This window comes from Lygodium microphyllum, chromosome 10 (assembly GCF_053477565.2).
Source record: "Lygodium microphyllum isolate KBCC chromosome 10, Lygodium_microphyllum_v1.1.10, whole genome shotgun sequence".
Lineage (NCBI taxonomy): Eukaryota > Viridiplantae > Streptophyta > Polypodiopsida > Schizaeales > Lygodiaceae > Lygodium > Lygodium microphyllum.
Window position 1 is genome coordinate 2,673,128 of NC_141144.1, and position 13,500 is coordinate 2,686,627.

Below are 13,500 nucleotides of genomic sequence, written 5' to 3' on the forward strand. Positions count from 1 at the left end.
ATTGTTTATCGTGTGGAAAATTGGGGCATTTTATGGCCGAATGCCCAGCAAAGCAACCGACTTCAAATGCTGAGCATGTTTTGCCTCCCATGGAAGATATGTTGCTTGATGCTCCATCGCAGGATGCAACCCAGCCACCTAAAGTTTTGGATAAAGGTAAACAACATGTTTGGGGCTTAGATTCCTGCGACAATGACTGGGTAGATGTACGTGCCAAAAAAGGTAAAAGGCAGATACTGTGCCTAATGCTTCACAAGATTCCTTGCGTACTTATATGCGCAGGAAAGACATGTTGTCTTCAGAGCCCGCTACTCATGCTATGGTTTCTTCTGCTCCTCGCAATCACCCTACTAGGAAAGTATATACGGACGGTCCGAAGGGCCCACCTGCTAAGTTGGCTTTTGATACTAGAGGTAACGTGATTACCCCATGGGGTCGTCGTTATCCCCGTTCCATCCCCAAGACAGTGGATACACTGTCTACCTCTAAATCTGGCCGTTAGAACTCTTTTGCCTTGTTAGCTGATTTTTTGGATGACGGAGTCCTTGACATTCTAGTAGAAAAGGTTAAATCGAGGCAAGCTTTGCCTTGTTCCTGATTTTCTTTTTGAATACACATGAAGATAGCCACGTCGAATGTGCGAGGCATTTGTTCTCGCAATAAGCAACATGCCATGTGGAGGGTATTGCACGAGAATCAATGGGATGTCTTGTGTGCTCTTGAGCACAAGAGTCACGGTGAAGCAGGAAAAGTTGTGGATTGCCATGAGTTTCTCTTGTTTTATGCAGGGACACATGCCATGCATTATTCTGGTGTGCTTATGATTGTACATGAGAAATATCAGCCAGTTCTTATTAAAAATGATGTACATGGTCGTTTTGTGGTGATTGAAGTTTTATTTGAAGGAGAGATCTTATGGTTACTTGGGCTCTATGCTCCAAATGTCCCTTTATCCCGCCGGGATCTTTGGAATACTTTGCAGACCTCCTTGTCACTTGGCAGACGGGGTTTTTTGATGGGGGATTTTAATATGTGTATTGATTCTTCACAGTCCACATCAGAGCATTCGGTGATGGACGCTCCGGAAAGCCGTGTGTGGAATGCATTTGCGCTTGCCGTACTTAAGCAAGATCTCTGGTCATGGCTACACCCTTCTTCTATAGGGTTTACTTTTCATTCTGCACAGTATACAACTACATGGTCACGGTTGGACCGTATGTATATCATGCAGGATGATGCTTTTCTTCCTGAGATGCTGGAAATGAAAGTGTTGCAGCAATATGCCTTGTCGGACCATTTTGCTCTACAGCTTGAGATGCTTGTACAACCCATTGCACCTTTTAAGAAATTTCTAGATAGACTCCCTTTGCGTTTCGACTCGTCTTATTTGAAGCATTCAATCTTTCAGGGTTGTATGTAGCAATTGATTGATAGATTTTTATTGGACTTCTCCTCTGAGGGCAATGCTTCTTTTGAACGATTTCTCTCTAATGTGCAGCGGGTTGTTTGGTAGTATGGGATCCATCATGCCTCTCTTTGTCGGCAGCTTCGACAAGCAGCGGAGGAATTACTGGCTTTGGTTCGTTCTCTACTCGTGGAGACTCGAGATGATGTTTATCTGCTGCAATTGGCTATGCGTTTGGCTGATCTTATTAAAAAGTTTCAGTTGAAATCTTATCAGCAGGCCAAATTGCAAAATTTGACTAAGAATTTGCAAGATAGTGCTTGTCAGACTCATAAGTTCTTTCGAGCTCTCCATGTCTCTTGCTCGAGAGAATATGACTAGACTCCAGGATGCAGAAGATCAAATGGTCATTGATCCTCAGACTATTGTGAATATGTGTAGAAATTATTTTCTAGACCTTCTTGGTTCTACTCCTTCACCTTCTGACCAAATTACTCATGCCCGCTCAGTTTTCTATGATTTGGTCCGCGATCAGGTTTCACATGACATGCAAACTACTTTGGAGACAGATATTTGTGAGGCGGAGGTTATGGATGATTTGTTACACTTGCCCAAGGATAAAAGTCTCGGTTGGGATGGTCTCACCAATGCATTCTTTGAGGGTTTTACTACCCAGCTGGTGAAACTATTGACGGCTATGTTTCAGCAGGTTTGGGAAATGGGGTTCATGCCTTCCTCATGGAAAGAAGGTCTTATCAAACTGCTTCCAAAAGTTCCTTCGCCGTCTATGTTGAAACATTGGCGACCAATTTCTTTGATGGGTTCGATGTATAAAATCTTTTCCAAAGTGATGGCAAATCGGCTCCATAAGCATCTTCCTGCCATTGTGCATCCTCTTCAATATGGTTTCATTAAGGGCCGAAACATTCTGCATAATGTCTTAAATGTGCAAATGGCTATTGACTATGCAAGGCACTCTAATCAGGAGGTGGTATTGATTCAATTGGACTTGGAAAAGGCTTTTGATTTTTTAGACTGGTCTTTCATTGCAGAACTTATGTCTACTATGGGCTTTGGTACTCAAATGTCTCGTTTGATCTACACCATTAGTACTGTGGCTTCTTCGCGAGTTATGCTGAATGGTGGTGTTATTGAGCCATTTGTCCTTGCACGCTCTGTGAGACAGGGTTGCCCTTTGAGTCCTCTTTTTTTTGCCCTTGCGACTCATCCGGTTTTTTCGATGTTATCTCATATGGCAGCTTCTACTCAGTTGGTTGGATTGTCTCTTTCTTTTGGAGAGCACTTCATTAGCCAATCCTTGGCTGATGACAGCTTTATGATTTTGCGTGCGGACAAGGATAATCTTCGCAAAGCATTAGATGTTTGGACTCTCTTTGGTCATGCTTCTGGTCTTCGTATCAATGCTTTGAAATCAACCATTCTCAGTTGCACGGAGTCAAAATTGCAGTCATTGAACTGGCAGGGAATGGTTGTTCCCCGTGGTTCCATTGTCAGGCATCTTGGGTACCCTTTGGGTGTTGATGTTCGGCCAAAGAAACTACTAGAGTAGATTTCACAGAAACTGGCAGCTATGTTTCGGTATTGGAAATCACAGGCTTGGCCCTTCCATGTTCGCCTCAAAGTGGCTCAGTCAATTATGTTGCCAATGCTCACATATTTCTTGCCATTGCTGCCTTGGACTACTACTACATTGAATGCTCTTACTTAGTACATTCGTTTCATGTTATGGAAGAAGGACTCCTTGCATACAGGCATTTCATGGATTTCTTGGTCGCATGCATGTACCCCCAAACGAATGGGTGGTGGGGCTATTTTAGATGCCGAAACTCATATGTTGGCACTCCATTGGTCTCTTTTTCGTGCCATGTGCTTGGATCATCACCCGTGGGTCTTTATAGCCCGTTATTTTCTTGAGGATCACGGGCTTGTGCATGGTAATACCCAAATTCGGAGCTCTTGGTGGCATGTTCTTAATACAGACTCTCGGTTTTCTAGTCCTTCTTCATCCCTGCTTGCTCATTTGGTATGTTCCTGGAAATTGGTTTTCCAGAAGGCTCAGTGGCATCTAGCGGAGGACCGCTTAGCTACTAACTCTTTTCAACTGGAATTGTTGGCAACCTCGCGATTGCTTTCTTGGGAAGGAAAACATGAGCTCAGACCAAAATTTAACCGCATGGCACGTTTGGTCTTGACTTCAGTTTTGCAGATGCCACCCTTGCCAGTCGCAATGTGTTGATATTGTTTCGTACAGCCAGGAGGCTTTTCAGGATCCCTCGTGGATGCCGTGATTTATGGGGACATCTTTTGCTAGTGCTCCAGAGCAGACAACCCTTTCTTGCCCTTGCTTCGGATTGTCCCTGGCAGGACTGGGACCTTGTAGGCCGGCTGAGTTTGGAAAAGGCCTCAACTAACTAGGTGTATCATCTTCTGATTAAAGATCATCAATGGCTGGTGACTAAAGCTAATTCTGTATGGGGGATGCGTAAATCTCAGTCATGGTGGAAGGTAATTGTTATGGAGGGCTGGTTGAACAAGACACCTTTCAAATGCAAGGTCTTTCTTTGGAGGGTGATGATTAGTGGTCTTCCTCTTGCTTAAGCCCTTTCCAAGCGTCGAATCTTCAATGGCACTTGTTTCTTTTGCACCACCAGTGTGGAATTGGCCCGTCATTGATTTATTTCTTGCCCTCTCGCTAAGAAAATCTGGTCACTCTTGTCAGCGGTTTGGTGAGCAGTGGTTGGTTTCTCGCTAAGCCCTTTTGATTGGGTTTTTGTGTGGCCCAAATACCCCACACCAGCAGAGTTGCATATGAAGATCTTGTTTCACTTTCTTAGATACTGGGGCTGTTGGCACAATTGAACCATTCGGAATGCTTTTCTTTTTGATTCAGCCTCTAATGTTCAGGGATATATTGCTAGGCTTAAAGGTCTCTTGCGTTGGCAGCTAGATCTCATTCGGCACTCTGACTTACTCCCTCGGGAGGACTTACTTCCCTGGCATATGGCAATTTCCTCTGCGTCTTTGCCATGACTTTTGTAACTCTTTTGTCGATTAGTACTTTATAAATATAACATCCATTACGAAAAAAAAGAAAAGAGAGAGAGAGAGAGTTATATTAACGTCTATGAAAGGCCAAGTTGGCCTATGAGACCAAAACGTTGCATACAAAATGTCTGGGAAAGTTTCCAAGTCCCAGTAAAGCTACCATCTAATGCTATGATAAACTAATTGAGAGAGAGAGAGAGAGAGAGAGAGAGAGAGAGAGAGAGGGATGCTTACTATAGACTAAAACGAGCTATTTGGCTCTATGTAGTTCCAAAAATTAAAATGAGCATCAAATATCTCGTATCTAAGAGTCACTCCCAGGGGTTTTTATGCGCAATTAGCCTCACATATGTTGCTTGTTATGTAGTGTACACATGGCATTACAATTTATGCTATGACTTTAGCTATGCAACAAAAGCTTATATGTTTCTCTTCATGGTCTCAAAATTCAAATGCTCTATACAATGCACATCTACCAAAACATCAATACTCTCACTAAACTTCACAAAAAACTGCTGTTGTGTACTCACCAACTCCTGTTTTTCTTTCGAGTTTTCAAGCTGTATTTACTCTACTGAAAAATATTATCTCCTTTATTTTGGAGTGACAAATCAATCAACAAACTTGACATATTATTACACCATCCATTCTCTTACAAAATCCTGTGTCCATTTTGAGAGTTTGCCATTACGACTTCCCTCTCAAAATTGAATGGTTGCAAATTTTTCCCCATGTAGGGAATGGCATGGCAGTCCTGCACCACTCTCTTTAAGTCTGCTGCACTGGAAGTTCTTTTTGCTTCATAATGAAATTCTTCTTATTTGTAAAGGTTTTTGCCTTTATGCAAAGGAGGTGTACAAGTCTATGCCTCTTAATCTCTTTATCATGTCTACAGACCTGCAAGTTTAGGAAATGTGGTTTTAATCTTTAATTTTTATGTTAGCTAGTGTTGTGTTGCTTATTTTCATGATGAGTCCAAAGGGTTACGTTTATTCAGTATTATGTCTTTTAATCCCTAATTCTATTCTGTATGGTCATGTGCTCCAAGTTATTATATGTGACAATTCACTGTTTCATGATGAATAGGATGTTTCCTTCGATAGGACTCAATGTAGCACCAAGTGGTGGTAGAGGTGTGGATGGTTTACTTGTAACCTCCAGTTTGGATCACACAGTACGTGTATGGGGAAAGGTGTGTCTGCTATAACAAGAGTCTTGTTTCCTTTTCTCTCCAGTTGGTAAATCTGAATTGTTGGAGATGATGTCCTTTTTTGGGAGCTTTCCATGCAAGTAGCCTATTGCTTCTCCTAATAACTGTCCCTTTTGGATGGTGGGAGCTTTTATGCTACTGTATTAACCTCTAAATAGTTCTGAGTTCTTTAATAAACATTGGTGTGTTTTAAGAAGTCGCAACTAATGGAGATGCTCTGCTCTATTGCTCAAGAATTTTACCCTTAATTCAATCTAACCACTCCACATGACTATACAAAATCAAAATAAACAGATAACGTTCTTTTCTTGAAGAGGTTAGCATCTCCTGAAATATACAACTGCTTTAAGGGCATCTCTTTTCAACAAATATTATTTCAAACCTTTTCTTTGTATAGCGTTCGGGGTCTTTGCAAACCAACGTTTAGCTTTGCCAAGAAAGATTCTACATTTATGAGAGTACATCTTGGAATGTTGTGGGCATGGATTTGATGGGCACTGGGATTCTGGCACCTTTTTCCCTTCCAGACGCACATGGTTTGGCATTATACACCTATTCACTCAAGCTTTGTAAAAAACTTCCCCTTGTTATATAATTCTTGATACGGAAGCCCCTTACAGGGCTGCTTTGTACTGGTTTTTTAGCCTTGGCACACTTTATTCTGAGGTGTGTTAATAGAATTTTTACTTTTCTCAGAAATATGCAGGCTTTGCAACCAATGTTTGACATTGTCCAAGAAAGGTTCTACATTTATAAGGGTATGTCTTGGAGTGTTCTGTGCATAGATTTGACAGGCGGAATGGTAAATTTTTAAAATATTGAGGCTTGATTTTATATGGCCTATTCTTGACTCTTTTACTTTCTTGCATCATGATTAGTGCAATATGAAACATGTAAAGGTTTGGACTTTTAAAATTGAGGGAAAAAACTTGAATGGTTACAATGAAGCTGGCCTAACATGTGTGCAGGACAATAATCAGCATGCATTGGCTGTGAGACTGCCTTTAGTGTTGGTCAATCTGAGTGCCTTGCTTGCTTGCATTGGTCTGGAAGGACAGCTCACAAGAGTGCAGTGCATAGTTGATATGTATACATGTATGAACCTCGGTCACCTTCATTCTGGGAGCCTCTGACCCACACATCCTCTCTCCCCTAGAGGCTCTGAGGTGGCACTATTCCCTCGACATGGAGGACAATGCTTCTTCTTCTTCTTCCTCTTATTCTTCTCTATCTCAAACCCATCTAGATTTTGGGCAGATGATGGACACCAAGTATCTTGGATACATCCAAAGGAGGTTTCCCAGCACCACACCTCAACATATTCCTTCATCTACTTCGGCACTCTAATGTGGACTTACCCAAAGGCACACCAGAGGGAGGAGCATATGAGTTGTGGCAGCAGTGGGTGTTGATGGCCACCTCTCAATTGGGGGAGAACAAACCATTTTCAGGATAATTAGTGATCCAATCTTCATCTCAACCAGACCAAGAAAGATCTCTCTTTCTTTGGTTACTAGCACACTGAAGTTTAGCAGTTGGTACATGGATTAGCTATGGCAGGCCCCGTCTCGTGTGTTAGATGTGGGGAGCAAGAGGGAACATTGAGACACTGTATTTGGAATTGCCCTACGGTTCAGGAGGTTTGGAAGAGAGCCCTTAGGATGGTGTACATTGTACTACAAGCTCTATGATTGTGACATGGGAGATAGTTGCTTGGGTCATAGATAGATGCCCAACTTGTGAATATGCTGATGTACATGGGTGTCATGCTCACCTTGTCTCAAGGCAGCTTGCGAACAGGGTCACCACACTAGATTTCTCAGAGACACACCAGGGGCATTGTCAAAGATGGGAGTTCGAGCTAGGATTATTGCTTGGTACACATGGACCACCAGATGTACTCATGCCATAGATTTACTTGACATATCTAGTGCGAAGACTCCCTCCAGGATTTGGAGCCTGCAAATAGAGAAACAGTTGCTATCTTAAACAAACATGTATCCAGAAATCATTGTCCTACTCTAATGAAACACTATTTGAATAATACGCTGAAGAACATTGGAAAGCTATCCAAGATTGTACCAAAATTGAGAAGACAAATCAGATGGTGACATTTGTACTCCATCATTAGTATTTGTAGCATGAGTTCATGAAGAAATCAAAAAGTGTCTTCTCAAGTACTCAAATATATGCATTGACTTTGTATTTCTTGATATTAGGCCACTTGAGCTCATCCAGATGTGGGGCTTTGAGGCAATTATGGTGATGGATTCACTACTTATGTTTTGGCTCCTATATCTGCAGGTCAGAAATGCAAGAGATGCTGAAGATTTAGAGTTTTGGGAGGAGGTAAAGCACATTGATTCTATGATTTAGCCAGCTATGCATTTGATAAGGCTTGTTGATGGGGTACAACCATGTATTGAAAAAAGTTTTTGAGGTGACGAACCATGATTGAGAGATTACTAGAGCTAGAGCTTGATAAAGTCAAATTAGAAGCTCTCGATAACATATGTATTGACATACAGAATTCCTACTGCTCCCTTGTGCATGCAGATGTATTTGTGCTAGATCTGGAGTTTCAAGGAAGCAATAAAGTAAATGACAAGGATGTGCAGGCTGGTTGGAGGCGTATCTTGGAAAGATTGATCCTGATGATAGCATATGACACACACTTAGAAACCAACTTTCTCATTACAAGAACTTCCATGGCACTTATGGTTTTGAAAATCCACAAGAACATAGATTCAAGATTAGAATAGCATTAAGGTGGAAAAACTTTGGATCACACAGTGCTTGAGATTCAGCGGTTGGCTATTTGCATCCTTAGCTAGGCTGTTTATGACATCCTTGGACACCAGGGAGGGGTGTCATTGGCCATTGACCACTGAGCATTTGGTCACTAGGGATCGTTATGTATTACATGTCCTAAAACTTGTGATGGCTTGAGTCTTGTAGTGTGAATATACTGAAGGCACTTTAGGAGTGGGGCAGGTAAGTTGTATAAATAGAACCAAGGCTCATTTGCAAAGTTTATTGTATGAGAAGTGGTTCTACCCTCCTGTGCTAACTTTTGTGGTAGGGGTTTGGCATGTTTGTTGCTGGATCCCAAGCTCAAAAGTGATCTTATTTGGTTCTATGGTTGGGAAGTGAGTCTGATGTCCAACTCATTTTGTCTCTTTCTTATCTTGTATGGCTTGTGCCAGGTCACGTGTTTGAACTTGGAGACTTACATTGAGTGTTACATCGGTATCAAAGTAGCAACCCACTATCTACCACATGACATGGTGAGATACACAAAACCACCAGAAGCTTATGGGATGATGATGATCCACACTGGTCATGTCTATTCCACTCTTGAATAGGGTTTTATGGGATGCTACTAATGGGAAAGTAGGCATAAGGAGCATATGCAAACAAGTGGTGAGTAGGTGAAGGACCCCCTACTGTTGGCCTTTCAAGAGATTTTCACTTTAGGATAGATGCCAGGGAGTCTATCGATAGGCCTTATCAGTCTTCTCCCCAAAAGGGGAGACCGGTTGGAGCTTTCCTAGTGGAGACCGATCACCTTACTGTCAGTGGCCTATAAGGCACTAGCAAAGATGATTGGTAGGCGACTATGCCCCTTGCTTCTGGACATCATCCATGACACACAGACAGGCTTTGTCTAGGATAGGAGCATCTTGGACAATGTATTCATCTTCTTTGAGGCGACAGAGTGGGCTCAGTACAGTGGGCAAAGACTAGCCGTAATACTCTTGGATTTTAAGAAAGCCTATAACAGGGTGGACTGGGATTTCCTAGAGGGCACCATGGTAAGGTTGGGTTTTCCCGAGGCTTGGATTTCTGGGGTCTCCGCACTTTACAAATCGGCCACCAGCAGGGTTCTCATAGGAGGGAGGCGAGGGGAGGAGTTTCGGCTGGAGAGATTGGTCCGACAAGGCTGCCCCTTGGCCCCATACCTGTTCCTTCTCTTTGCAGAGGCGATGTCTCACTTCCTCAGGTCACGTGTGAGCGGTTTACATGGCCTCCGACTTCCAGTAAGAGAGGAGACCGAGCTGTTAGACTCAGAGTATGCAGATGACACATCGCTCTACATAGAGGACGACAAATTGATGCTGGAGAGAGTGAGGTTGGCTCTTGAGGTGTTCTGTATTGCAACGGGAGCAAAAATCAATTGGCAAAAGTCGGTTGGTTTCCTCACAAACCCGGACTCTAGCACGGAGTGGGGCGTCCACCTGGGATTTAGATGGGTGAGCAGAGGACAGACCTTCCAGTACCTAGGGTTCCAGGTGGGACTCGATATCACTCCCGCCCAGCAGTTTCTTCTAGTCCTCGATTCTATTCAGAGAAAGCTGACCCACTGGAGCACGGCTCGCCTCTCACTAGCCGGCCGAGCCGTGGTTGTTAACCAGGTCCTCTTAGTGACGGCCTAGTACATCACCTCGTGTTGGTGCTTCTCCTCCTCCTGCGTGATATAGCTTCACCGCCTAGTGCGGAATGTCCTTTGGTCCGGGTCAGATGGCTCCAGGGATTCCAGGGCCAAGGTGGCGTGGGTGACCATTATACATCGGTCAGAGAGAGGGCTTGGGATCATAGACCCAAAGTATCAAAGTATGGCCCTCCTGCGCAAGCTAGTTGTCCACGGCCTCACATCGGGAGGGCAGACCTCGAAGGTCCTATTGTAGGAGGGTCTTCAGGACTGTAGACTGAGGCTTGGCGATTAGTGGAGGCTGTCCTTGAGATGGATCTTCACAACAGCCCAGATCACCCTTCCTACGCAGCTTGCTCCGTGTGTGGCAGGGCCTCCGTAAGGCCCTTATCCAGAGCCCCACAGGCTGCCAGGAGCAGATAGACCGTCAGCCGGTGATTTGGAACCCCTAGGTTAGGGACTGGGAAGGGGCACAGATCGGCGAGCGCTCCCATATCCAATGGGCTGGTTGGGAGGCTGGCCCGGCTCGTACAATTAGGACATGGCAGGAGGTGTATAGGATGGCGGACGAGGAGGTGTTGAAGCAAGCATCAGGTTGCCAGCGAGGAGTGGAGCTAAGGAGAAGGGAGATAGACACAGCGATACCTCAGGAGTGACTTGCTCCCCCTATCCGAGAGCCGATAGAGCCTGGGGAGGTATGGGCTGCCAGGTTTTCACTAGCGGGCATCCCCTTACAGGTGGCAGGAAGAGTAGGTGGCACTCCACCTAGGATCTTTTTCACAGTGCAGGAAGGGGGGCGTCTGGCTTGTAAAATATTACACGGCGCAGCGAACAGAATCTGAGAAAGAGATAGAGAGTACACAACAGATAAGAGGAGAATCAGTAAATTCTTTAACTCCAAACAACTGATACAAAGATGGCTCTGTCCACCCGTGCGCTTCCACTGTGTGAAGCTTAGATGGTGATCTAGACAGAAGATAGGTGAAGAGCTTAAGGCTAGCTGGAACAACAACTCTGACTGGGTGAAAGATGAGTGAGAGATGGCTACGAAGGGGTTTAGCTTTTATAGCCCGCGAAGGTCGTTAGGTCGGCCTGTTGACCGACCTACCATATGAGCCTCTACTAGTCGGCCAGGGAATATTCCAGGGAATATTCCCTTTACCATCAGGCCGCCTTGAGTTGCTACCAGCTTAACCACTCCGTCTAACCCAAAGATTAGACCCACAACAGTCACCTTTTTGCCATCCGGTCACATAGACCTCATCTGATGTACAAGTCAGGGCTCAACCAATGTCCGGGCTCACATTTGGCTTCTCCTCATAATGGGGGCCTTACAACTTTGAGCACCATGGATCATTGGTAGCACCTAATGAGGGTGGGGCATTGATCATATCTAACACCCCCCCTCAATGTCCACCCATAGGTGAACTATCTCCTCGGCCCAATGCCGAGTCTCTGAAGATGAACTTGAAGCAGATCCTTCGTAAGTGCTTTGGTGAAGATATCTGCTCCATTCTCCTCTGTTGGGCAGTAGACCAGTTCCACTATCCCATCCTCCATCAAATCACGCACATAGTGATACTGTATCTCTATATGTTTGGTGCGTGCATGAAACACTGGATTTTTGGCAATGGCGATGCAACTCTGATTGTCACATCTCAGTACAGTTGGTTCTTCATCCTGCACTCCCATATGCCATAGAATCCTTCTCAACCATACGGCTTCACATGCAGCAAAACAAGCTGCCTTGTACTCTGCTTCGGTAGAAGACAATGCCACTATTGGTTGCTTCTTACTAATCCAAGAGAAAATTCCTGAACCCAAAGAGAAACAATAACCAGAAACTGATTCCTGGAATCAATGTCTCCTGCCCAATCTGAGTCACAGTTCTCCACAAGAGAAGTTCCGAAACTGTATGTGATACCATAATCAAGAGTTTCCTTCAAGTATCTAAGCACCCGCATCCCAGCCTTCCAATGACTCTCATGAGGTTTGTTTGAGAACCTGCTCAAAACACCAACAGCAAAACTGATATCTGGTCTGGTGTTACACAAGTAGATCAGACTGCCGACCAACCTCCTATACCTCCCAATGTCTGCTAGTGCTGATGCATCCTCGACGGATAACTTTGCATTCACATCCATAGGTGTAGCTATCTCCTTGCACTCGGTCGTGCCAAATGCCTTCAAGATCTCCCATGCATACTTCTTCTGAGAGATGAAGATCTTTCCTGGCTCTTGCCAGACTTCAATCCCCAAACAATAGTTCAGCAAGCCTAAGTCTGTCATTTCAAACTCAGAACTCAAAGCCTTTCGAGTTTGGTTGATCATATCTTCATAGTCACCTGTAATAAGAAGGTCGTCCACATATAGGACACTACAGACTTTTTACCATCCCTGTAAACATACAAGTTAGCATCTGAGGCACATCTTTTGAAGTTTAGGTTTAAAAAGAACCTATCTATCCGCCGGTACCATGCTCTGGGGGCTTGTTTCAGCCCATACAATGCCTTCTTCAGCTTACACACTTTGTTCTCAGAATGGGGGGCCTCAAACCCTGGTGGCTGAGCCACGTACACCTCCTCCTTGAGGTCACCATTTAAGAATGCTGACTTAACATCCATTTGGTACACTGGCCACTTCTTGTGGGCAGCCACTGCAAGTACCGTGCGAATAGTGGTCATTCTGGCAGTTGGGGCAAATGACTCTTGAAAATCAAACCCTTCAACTTGTGAATCCTTGGGCAACCAGTCTAGCTTTGTACTTTTCTAAGGTACCATCAGCCTTGTACTTTACCTTCCAGATCCACTTGGTGCCAATAACCTTCCGCTTTGCTGGTCGATCCACTAGCTCCCAAGTGTCATTCTTCATTATGCTGTCATACTCTGCCTGCATAGGAGCCTTCCATGATGGATCTGCAAGTGCTTCTTCTAAGTCAGTTGGCTCCTTTACTTCTCTCATAATCTCAACCATCAAGGCCATATTGACTATGTGAGCAGAAGCCCTCCTTTGCTCCTCTATTCTCTGAGACCTCCTTGGTCGGTCTGCCTTCTCCTCAACAGATGCAGGCATAGGATTATTGTGGTCATAGAGCTGCTTCACCCAGCGCGGCAATGGCCTTTCCGGTGGGGTGATGTCAGATTGGTGAACTTTTTCCTCATCATCTGAAGATGATGCTTCCTCCTCCTTAAGGATAGGGATAGCTCTCGGGACAGGTTCATAGTGGACTACTTCTTCGCTTGATGATAAAGTGGAAGAACTTGCCTTCTCCTCCTCCACTGTATGCGGCTCCTCCTTGAACACCACATCACGACTCGCGATGATCTTCTTTGCCTCTTGGTCATATAACTTGTAAGCCTTCTGCTCATCACTATAACCCAAGAAGATA

General features: G+C 44.4%; 1 protein-coding gene across 1 annotated transcript in view; it reads left to right on the forward strand.

The window, feature by feature from the left end:
• The window catches only part of LOC148029640 (nuclear distribution protein nudF-like), a 187,803-nt gene that overhangs the window by 133,918 nt on the left and 40,385 nt on the right, over window positions 1–13,500 (forward strand). The window contains exon 4 of the mRNA XM_087685878.1: window positions 5,558–5,663. Within this exon, the coding sequence (XP_087542004.1) occupies window positions 5,558–5,663 (106 nt within the window). The remainder of the gene's footprint in view (window positions 1–5,557; window positions 5,664–13,500) is intronic.